Below are 11374 nucleotides of genomic sequence, written 5' to 3' on the forward strand. Positions count from 1 at the left end.
AGGAGAGTAAATGAACCTACACGTAAGCGTAGGCAGAAATTGATGTGCATATTTTTCTTTTCCTATGTGGCGGATGGGGGAGGCAGGGAAATTTGTCATAACCAAATTGAAGAAAAAAAAATCTATGAATAATAAAGTAGAATCTACAACATACGCTTTTTATATCAATTTGAGAGACACTTGGGTGACAAAATACTAATAACATTTAAAAACGAAAAGTTTTCATCAAACACTTAAAGTAGGAGTTAAGCTGTTACCTTCTCCTCTAGAGAGCTTTTATCTTTTCATGGATGAGCAAGACAGCTGTTACTATCCTGCATTTACTTCTCTGATCCACAGAGTTTCTGCATTTCTCTTGCCAACAGGAAATTTTTCCTTCAGTTTTAATACATTGCCAATGCTTGGAAGATAATGTTTAAACCAGTAGCATGTTCCCAGATACCTGATCTGGGGTATCCTTAATGAAGGCATAAATAGAATATTAAAGCTGATGTTTGTCAACGGACAGTCGTTGCATGCTTGAGAATATACATGCCATTACACTTTGCAGGGCATCTATAGAATCACACAGAATCACAGAATTTTCTAGGTTGGAAGAGACCTCAAGGTCATCGAGTCCAACCTCCAACCTAACGCTAACAGCCCTCCACTAAACCATATCCCTAAGCTCTACATCTAAACGTCTTTTGAAGACTTCCAAGGATGGTGACTCCACCACTTCCCTGGGCAGCCTGTTCCAATGCCTCACAACCCTTTCAGTGAAGAAGTTCTTCCTAACATCTAGCCTAAAACTCCCCTGGCTCAACTTAAACCCATTCCCCCTCGTCCTGTCACCAGGCACGTGGGAGAACAGGCCAACCCCCACCTCGCTACAGCCTCCCTTGAGGTACCTAAAAAGAGCGATAAGGTCGCCCCTGAGCCTCCTCTTCTCCAGGCTGAACAAGCCCAGCTCCCTCAGCCGCTCCTCGTAGGACTTGTTCTCCAGGCCCCTCACCAGCTTCGTCGCCCTTCTCTGCACCCGCTCAAGCACCTCCATGTCCTTCTTGTAGCGAGGGGCCCAAAACTGAACACAGTACTCGAGGTGCGGCCTCACCAGAGCTGAGTACAGGGGGACGATCACCTCCCTAGCCCTGCTGGTCACGCTGTTCCTAATACAAGCCAGGATGCCGTTGGCCTTCTTGGCCACCTGAGCACACTGCTGGCTCATATTCAGCCGACTGTCCACCATCACTCCCAGGTCCTTCTCTGCCTGGCAGCTCTCCAACCATTCCTCTCCCAGCCTGTAGCTCTGCTTGGGGTTATTGCGCCCCAGGTGCAGGACCCGGCACTTGGCCTTGTTAAACTTCATGCAGTTGACCTCAGCCCATCGGTCCAGCCTATCCAGATCCTCCTGCAGAGCTTTCCTACCCTCAAGCAGATCGACACACGCACCTAACTTGGTGTCATCTGCGAACTTACTGAGGGTGCACTCGATGCCCTCGTCCAGATCATCGATGAAGATATTAAAGAGGACCGGCCCCAGCACCGAGCCCTGGGGGACGCCACTAGTGACTGGCCTCCAACTGGACTTGGCTCCATTCACCACGACTCTTTGGGCCCGGCTATCCAGCCAGTTTCTAACCCAACGAAGCGTGCGCCAGTCCAAGCCAAGAGCAGCCAGTTTCTTGAGGAGAATGCTGTGTGAGACGGTGTCAAAAGCCTTGCTGAAGTCAAGGTAGACCACATCCACAGCCTTTCCCTCATCCACCCAGCGCGTCACTCTGTCATAGAAGGAGATCAGGTTCGTCAGGCATGACCTGCCTTTCATAAAGCCATGCTGACTGGGCCTGATCGCCTGCTTCCCCTTCAAGTGCTGCATGATGACTCTCAGGAGGATCTGCTCCATGAGCTTTCCTGGCACTGAGGTCAAACTGACAGGCCTGTAGTTTCCTGGGTCAGCCCTCCGGCCCTTCTTGTAGATGGGCGTCACGTTTGCTAGCCGCCAGTCGATTGGGACCTCCCCCGATAGCCAGGACTGTTGATAAATGATGGACAGTGGCTTGGCCAGCTCCTCTGCCAGTTCCCTCAGTACCCTTGGGTGGATCCCATCTGGCCCCATCGACTTGTGCACATCTAAGTGCCGTAGCAGGTCACCAACCAGTTCTTCATGGATAATGAGGGCCACATCCTGCTCCCCATCCCCTTCCACCAGCTCAGGGTACTGGGTATCCAGAGAACATCCGGTATTGCCGCTAAAGACTGAGGCAAAGAAGGCATTGAGCACCTCCGCCTTTTCCTCATCTCTTGTAACTAAGTTTCCCCCCGCATCCAGTAAAGGATGGAGATTCTCCTTAGTCCTCCTTTTTGTGTTGATGTATTTATAGAAACGTTTTTTGTTATCTTTAACGGCAGTAGCCAGATTGAGCTCCAGATGAGCTTTGGCCTTCCTAATTTTGTCCCTGCACAGCCTCGCTACTTCTTTAAAGTCCTCCTTAGTGGCCTGCCCACTTTTCCAAAGCTTATAAACCCTCTTTTTCCTCCTAAGATCAAGCCACAATTCTCTGTTGAGCCAGGCCGGTCTTCTTCCCCGCCAGCTCGTCTTTGGGCACGTGGGGACAGACCGTTCCTGCGCCATTAAGACTTCCCTCGTGAAGAGCGCCCAGCCTTCCTGGACCCCTCTGCCCTTCAGAACCGCCTCCCAAGGGACTCCACCAACCAGTGTCCTGAGCAGCTCAAAGTCAGCCCTCCGAAAGTCCAATACAGCGGTTTTACTGGTCCCCTTCCTGGCCTCGCCAAGAATAGTGAACTCCACCATTGCGTGGTCACTCTGCCCTAGACAGCTCCCGATGATCACGTCCTCCACCAGTCCTTCTCTGTTTGTGAAGAGAAGGTCTAGCGGGGCACCTCCCCTGGTAGGCTCACTAACCAGCTGCGTCAGGAAGCTATCTTCCACGCTCTCCAGAAACCTCCTAGACTGCTTTCTCAGGGCTGTGTTGTGCTTCCAGGATATGTCAGGGAAGTTGAAGTCCCCCACGAGTACAAGAGCTGATGATTTTGCAACCTCTGTCAGCTGCCTGTAGAATTCCTCATCCGTCTCCTCATCCTGGTTCGGCGGTCTATAGCAGACCCCGACCAGGACACTAGCCTTGTTGTCCCTGCCGATCCTAACCCAAAGGGACTCGACCTTGTCATTCCCAACCTCGAGTTCTACAACCTCGAAAGACTCTCTAATATAGAGAGCCACACCACCACCCCTTCTATGCTGCCTGTCCCTTCTATAGAGCTTATAGCCAGGCATTGCAGCACTCCAGTCATGAGACTGGTCCCACCACGTCTCCGTGATGACAACCAAGTCGTAGCCTGCCTGCCGCACGATGGCTTCCAGCTCCTCCTGTTTGTTACCCATGCTGCGTGCATTGGTGTAGATGCACTTCAGCTGGGCCATTGCCTTATCCTCCGGCCTTGCCATTGTTCCCCCTGGCACAGCCCCAACAATCCTAGCCTCAGCCCCATCCCCCTTCCTACCTAGTTTAAAGCCCTCTCAATGAGCCCTGCCAGTTCCTGGCCCAGGATCCTTTTTCCCCTAAAAGATAGGGACCCGTCTGCGGCCATCAGGCCAGGTGCTGAGTAAAGTGCCCCATGATCAAAAAACCCAAGATTTCTGCGTTGGCACCAGCCCCGGAGCCACGTGTTTAACAGGTGGGCTTTCCGTGTCCTCTCTGAACTCCTCCCTGCCACCATAGGGATGGACGAAAACACCACCTGCACTCCCGCTCCATCCACTAACCGACCCAGCCCCCTAAAGTCCCTTTTGATAGCCTTGAGGCTTCTCTCTTCGATGTTATCACTGCCCGCCTGGACTATCAAAAGGGGGTAATAGTCAGAGGGGCGTACCAGGTTAGGAAGCTTCCTGGCAACGTCCCTGACCCTGGCCCCAGGGAGACAGCAGACTTCCCTACGGGTAGGGTCTGGCCGACAAATAGGGCCCTCTGTTCCCCTAAGAATCGAGTCACCAACAACAATAACCCTCCTGTCTTTTTTGGTGGAGGCAGTCCTGAGGCGCGGAGTCGACCTCCTCGCCCCAGGCATCCTCCTGGGAACATTTGCTACCTCTTCCTCACACACCGGCCTCTCAATCTCTAGGGCCTAACTCTTCCTACCAGGAACCATGACCTTGTAGGAGTGCCTTTAAGGAACTTTTGTGAGGTTCTAGCTTGCTTATTGCACACCAGAAACTTGCACACCAGGTCTTACTTCTATATGTCTTGTCCAAAGACAACAGTAAATGTAGATGGCCTGTTTGGTATTGGGCCTGACCTGGAGCCCACCAAGGACAAGTGAGGAGCCTCCCTGATCTGTGTGTGCCAGTGGTGTGGCCCTACAGCTGGTGAAAGAAAAGAATAGCTAGCAGAAAACTAAAGTGCTTCTTGGGAGGCATACCATGTTGTATTTTTCAGGGCATACAGGCTCATACAATGGAAAAATAAAAAAATAAAAATAAAATAATAGGAGAAGAAAACATCCAAGTTGTGAGACTGAAGGAAAAGATAAATTGTACGTTGCCGTTTTTCCATTGAACTCCTTTAACACACCTCTTCCTGTAGCAGGTATCTTGACACGAGTGTTTTTTGTTCTGTATCTACAGGTTTTTATAAAATATTTGTATCTTTTTAATATTAAGTGGCTTCCATAAATTCTATCTTTGTAAAAGTTGAAGAAAAATAGGCGCAAACCCACTAATCCTCTGGTGTTAAACTTAGTGAATCAATTCAGTTTTCTGTCTCTTTAAAGTCTTAAACTAGTATTAAGCAGGCCAGCTTTCGTATCTTTTTATCAGCTGACTAGCTAAACTGACTGCGTAGGAGGTGTGTTACAGATCTTTGTCATTCAAAAGTCTTTCATATCTACAGCAGTGTCATTTGCTTTAGTGTATGGAAAAAGTTGCTGTTAATTATCCTACTTTACAAACGACATCAAGCTTGTCTACCATAGAAACTGGCTAATCCATGCTAATTCAAGGCACTGGCTATGAAAAGAGTTTGAAGCAGTGTATAAGTCATCTTGCAGCATCCCTGCAGATCTCTGAAGTAATCTCTTGCTTCCCTTCTACTCACAGGTAATCTCCACATTACTCACATTTCCAGAGCCTGTGGCCATCAGTGTTTGTGTCCTTGTGCTCCTGATATTGCACAACAGTGTCACTTGCTCCCTGACCTTCCCCTTGTCATGAGAGCTCAGGGAACACCAGTGTAATGATGTTACAGAACTTGATCATTTTAAATTGATGTGTTTGTTACAGATCACTATTTCAGTTTCCTCGATTACTATCTCAGTTTCCTTCTGTACTTCAAGAGAAAGCATCTTACACTTTAGCCTACTTTGTTCTGAAACTCTTGAGATATTTGTCTGAGGGCCTCTAGCAAAAGCCTTCATTGTGTTGTGTGCTGCAGCGTGTTGGCACTGAATTGCAACCGTATTAACAAGTTGGTGACAAAATGTTAGTGGAAAAGATGCATCATACCAGTAAATAAATCATGCTTCATATTCAGATACTGTACAAATAGGCAGTGATAGAACTTTGTCTCTGTGTACAACAGAGCGAAGTGTATTTTGTGGCTGGGTATTTTAAATCATAGTTAATATAGTTTGAGGGAGGACTATGCGCAGACAAAGCATATTAAATTAATACACTAAAGTAACTTGTAGACCTGTAGTTATAAGTAATTGGACACTTCCCATGATTACATCTGTCTAAGGTATGAAATTGTGAAAAATGTCTGTTAAACACCTAATCAGAAGTCAATTTTCAGTCAGTAGTGTACAGATAAATCATTACTGTTGCTGTACAATTATTTCTTTTCAAAGTGATGTTAAAGATTTCTCTCAAAGTTCTTGGAGCTATGATAACTTGTGATTAAAACTGTGTAGCCTAATCCAGCAGTCTGTTTTCCTTGGAATACTTGCAGAAAAGCTACAGTCACTCTGTTTTCCTACTTATAAGTAAAATAAAATTACCTGCTGGTCTGACAAGATTTAGAGTAGTCATATATTGCTGGCAAAAGCAGCTGGTTGTTTTCAGCACAGATCTTGGAGCAAGTTGCTAGGGAAGCCTGTGTTATCAGTAGTTCAGTTTTTGAAGCTCAGAGTAGATCTTTAATAACAGGGAATAGATCTTTAATAACAGGGAAGAAAATATCAGGCTCCCCAGGGATGTAGTCATGACACCAAGTCTGTTGGAGTTTAAGAAGTGTTTGGACTGTGCTCTTAGTCATATGGTCTGAATTTTTGGGTAGACCTGTGTGATGCCAGGAGTTGGACTCAATGATCCTTGTGGGTCCCTTCCAACTTGGGATATTCTATGATTTTAAAATAAATATTCCAATGCATATAATCAGGATAGTGTTGTAGGGATACTACTTATCTAAAGATCTGTATTTTGTCTCTTAGCTAAAAAATTCATTGCTCTGGATGACTTTGTGGAGATTACCAAGAAATATGCAAAGGGAATCATCCCATCTAACCTGATTATGCAGGAAGAGGAAGATGATGAACTGGCAGGGAAGACTCCTGAAGAGTTACCCCTGCGACTGAAGGTAAAAAGACAATAATGAACAGGTTATTTTGAAGAACTCTTAACCTGCATGTTTCAGACAGAGGTGATTTACACTCAACTCTCAAAGCTGATGTTTAGTCTCAGTAGAACAGTATGAGAATTCTTGTTACAATTTGGTTTTAAAATTTACTTCACATATGTGTTTACAGTTTCATATATACAAGCCATATATTTAAGAGAAAGGAATAATGGTTTTCCTTGCAAGGGGACAATCTGACTTCATTAGATCTCAAAGAGGATTCAAATGGCCCTATCATAACAGCCACATTTTTATTACACTTACTTTTATATACTTCATATCTTTCTTACATAAACAGGAACAAGAAGGTGGGAAAAAATATCCATAACCTTAAGTATAAAAAGGTTGGATTATGAAGGAATTCAAGAATGATGAAACTTAGTGTCAGTGGCTTTCTATACTGAGAATTCTCCAAGTGTAGTGAAAGGAGAAGGGAAAATTAAGGAGCATGCATTCAATACCAGTGTAAATTTCAAGTGAGGAAGCGGGATTTTGGCTACTGACTTGAGTTTGTTGTCATTGTTGTTGTTTCGTTGTCCATTATAATATGGTAGGGTTTTCTGACTTCTTATGTTTTTATGTTTGTTTTTTAAAAACGGGGTGGTGGGAGTCTTTTTTCCAATATTTTGAATAACTGTTATTCTGAAATACGTGCATTTATAAAGAACAACATGGATACTTTTGCTAATAAACAGTCTTATGCCAAAGTCATTGTGTTTGTTACCCCATTTCATCACAATGCATATAGATCTTCACTGAAGCATTCTTGGACTTTCCACTGCTGTAAATAATATAAAAGCATAAGTTCTGGGACAACATTAAAAATTGGCTTTTTACGGGGGAGGGTTTGCTTGCAGTATCTAATGTGCAGATGGTAATATTTCAATAATTGTTTGGAAAAAAATAATCCTGTAACTTTTTGTAGCTCAGAGATTGTGTGTGGTTGGCAGAGGATTTGATCCAGCATTTTTTCTGTTGTCATATGACTGAATTGGGAAATGCCATAAGATAGATAGAATTTTAAGACCATTTACAGTTACTCTTATGAGGTTAAAAGAATAGCTGTAATTACTACATACAAATACACACGTGCATATAAATATAAAGGTATTCCTGCTGTTTACAAAACAGATTTTGACAGCTGCGTCCATAGGTACTTGGGAAGGATTTTTTTCTTAAAGATAAACCACAGCTGTAAAGACTTTGTGTAAGTCCTTTTCATTAGAATGTATAACATAATCCCTGGAGAACAGTGGTAGAGTTAAATGCTTTAAAGCTACGGTACTCACACCTCAAGTAATGATTTAAGATTAACTACATGGCTGCAGTTCTGTATTATCTTCAGTAAGAAGTTAGCAGAGCGGAGTATTTGACAAGGAAGCCATTTAATTATGTGTCAAAGGTAATGAAATTCATCTTTCCTGAAATCAAAATAGCCTCTGTGCTTCACCTGACTGAATTAATCAAAACAGATCTAATAATATCAGACAAAGTAATCTCAGTTTATTGGCAACATTCTTTTCAAATAAATATCTTTTCATGTCAACTAAGGTTAGATAATTTACTGCTACTGCTTCAGCTATGATCATCTGTGATATACAGATACAAACCTGCTCATAAATAAAATGCTTCTCTCTCTCTCTCTCTTTCCAGGTTGTAAAATACCCACTTCATGCCATTATGGAAATTAAAGAATATCTGATAGATATGGCATCAAAGGCAGGAATGCACTGGTTGTCTACTATTATTCCAACACACCATATCAATGCTCTCATCTTCTTCTTCATCATTAGTAATCTGACAATTGATTTTTTTGCCTTCATTATTCCATTAGTCATATTCTATTTGTCCTTCATTTCTATGGTTATTTGCACACTGAAAGTTTTTCAGGACAGTAAGGCCTGGGAAAACTTCCGCACTTTGACTGACTTACTCCTTCGTTTTGAACCAAACCTAGATGTTGAGCAAGCTGAAGTGAACTTTGGATGGAATCACTTAGAGCCATACATATATTTTTTACTTTCTGTATTCTTTGTAATTTTTTCCTTCCCTATAGCAAGCAAAGACTGTATACCATGCTCAGAGCTAGCTACCATCTCCGTTTTCTTCACAGTGACAAGTTACATGAGTTTAAGCACATGTGCAGAACCTTACACACGAAGAGCATTAATGACCGAGATAGCAACTGGTTGCTTATCCCTATTGCAGGTATTACCTGGGAATTTTGGTTTCTTGAAATTCTTAGGTAAAACTTTCTTCACTGTTCCTGTAGGCCATTTCTTTGTGATAAATGTAAGTATCCCATGCCTTTTGTTCTTGTATTTGTTTTATCTTTTCTTTAGAATGGCACAACTACGGAATTTTAAAGGCACCTACTGCTACCTGGTCCCATATCTAGTCTGCTTTATGTGGTGTGAACTCTCTGTAGTCATTCTGCAGGAGTCCTCTGGCATTGGGCTCATTCGTGCATCAATTGGTTATTTTCTGTTTCTCTTTGCACTCCCAGTGCTAGGCGTAGGCATTGCACTGATGTGTCTTGTCCATTTCATTAAGTGGTTTGTGTCCCTGGAGCTCGTGAAAATCGTAGTGACTCTAGTTTTGTGTGCTGTTCCTCTGCTCTTCCGATGGTGGACGAAAGTCAACTTCTCTGTAGTTGAAATGGTTAAATCCCTTACTCGAAGCTCAATTGTGAAACTCATTTTGGTGTGGATTACAGCTGTAGTGTTGTTTTGTTGGTTCTACGTGTATCGGTCAGAGGGAATGAAAGTTTACAACTCCACGTTGACATGGAATCAGTATGCTTTCCTCTGTGGACCCCGATCGTGGAAGGAGACTAACATGGCACGCACTCAGATTTTATGTAGTCATCTGGAAGGACACAGAGTGACGTGGACTGGGCGGTTCAAATATGTGCGTGTTACAGAAATTGACAATAGTGCAGAATCTGCAATAAATATGCTTCCACTTTTTATTGGTGATTGGATGAGATGCTTGTATGGTGAAACATACCCTCTCTGTGACCCCAAAAATGTCACTATGGAGGAGGAAGAATTGTGTCGTCTCAAGTATTTGACGAAGCATAACTGCCACATGAAAATGTTTGATCGGTACAAATTTGAAATAACTGTGGGTATGCCTTTCAGCAGCAAAAACGGAACCAAGTCAGTAGAGGAAGATGACATAACCAAAGATATTGTGCTGAAGGCAAGCAATGAGTTTAAGAAAGTGTTGTTGAATTTGAGGCAGGGAAGTATAATTGAATTCAGCACAATTCTGGAAGGTCGTCTTGGCAGTAAATGGCCTGTCTTTGAACTGAAAGCAATCACTTGCTTGAATTGCATGTCTAAACTCCTACCTGCAGGGAGGCATGTGAAAATAGAGCATGACTGGAGGAGTACAGTGCATAAAGCCATTAAATTTGCTTTTGATTTTTTCTTCTTCCCATTCCTGTCAGCTGCATAATGAGGTCATATTGGTTCAGTGGTATCTTCAATGTACGGTGCATTTATACTACCAAAGGTTTGGCTTAAAAAGAAAAAATAAATAAATAAATAAAACAGAACACCCTGCTGTAGCAATGCTCAAAATGTATGTTAATGTAGAGCATTGGTTGAGTTTTGTAAGTGTATACACTGTATCCTGACTTTAAAACCCTATATGACTGAAGTGATATTATACTAGTTTAATATTGTAAATGAATGCAGGGGATTGCTGCTGACTAATTGCATGGAGACTATTTTGTCCAAAATGAACATGCTGTTTGCCTGTGGTATGACACTAGATGTATTTACTTGCTCGATGTTAAAAGCACTTTACTGTTTAAATATTCACAACATGCCCATATGTATTTTCACAGGCATGAGTTAGAGTAGGTAGCTGACAACAGCTTATGTTGCATTTATTGCTTGTATTTATTTGGTGTATTCTAGAAAAAGGTGATCATATAATCAGTACCTGGTGGTGTTATCTATGTACAGAACTCATTGTTTCACTATTTGTCCAGAAGATAATGATTTTAAGCTTTTTTGAAAGGTACACCATTTCACACCCCAGCAAGGCTGTAAAAAAAGAAAAGGAAAAAAAAGCTCTCAAGCTTTTATTTTGCTTTAAATATTCTGTACAAAACACAGTATTTGTTCTAATTGGTTATTATCACTATATGTATGACACTAAGGTATAATCCATGCTGGCATGTGAATGTCAAACACCAGATAATAAGATTGTGATGGTACAGACAAGCCAAAGCAACTGAAAACAGTATGTAAAAGTCTACAGTGGAAACTGAAAAGAACGTCTGTTTAATGATTTGTATTGTGCAAATAAATACAAAAGATAAACTTGAATTAAATGAGTAGAACATTTGTTCATTATGCTTTGACACTTTGAGCAGTTGTTCATGTTGCACTGATAATCGTGTTTTCCAATGAAAGCTGTTTGTTTAGCTTTCATTTTCTTGTATGAGATACCTGAAGTTGTACTTCACATTATTTCAATCTAGCAGTAAAACGTGAGTACATCAGGCCAATTTTTTATAGCTATGAAATCTTAAATATACTCCGTGCCTTTGCTTTCATTGTGACTTACTACATTCTGAACCATTGGATGTGTGTGCGTATCACATGCATCATGCTATTTCCCCTACCGCTTTCACTGATCCTGCATTCATATTGTTTTTGCCTTGGCATACCAGTCATCAGTTTGGGGTGTATGGGAGAAGCACAGTCAGTGAAAATAGATAGAGAAGGGGAAACCTGGATAAAATG

General features: G+C 42.5%; 1 protein-coding gene across 1 annotated transcript in view; it reads left to right on the top strand.

Moving 5' to 3' along the window:
• Nucleotides 1-10948, top strand: part of WFS1 (wolframin ER transmembrane glycoprotein) — a 40105-nt gene extending 29157 nt beyond the window's left edge. Inside the window, exons 7-8 of the mRNA XM_082758678.1 lie at nt 6427-6572; nt 8265-10948. Of these exons, the coding sequence (XP_082614804.1) occupies nt 6427-6572; nt 8265-10073 (1955 nt within the window). The 3' untranslated portion in view covers nt 10074-10948. The remainder of the gene's footprint in view (nt 1-6426; nt 6573-8264) is intronic.
• Nucleotides 10949-11374: the final 426 nt, after the last annotated feature.

The sequence above is a fragment of the Aythya marila genome (genome assembly GCF_965140915.1).
Source record: "Aythya marila genome assembly, chromosome: 4".
NCBI classification, from domain to species: domain Eukaryota; kingdom Metazoa; phylum Chordata; class Aves; order Anseriformes; family Anatidae; genus Aythya; species Aythya marila.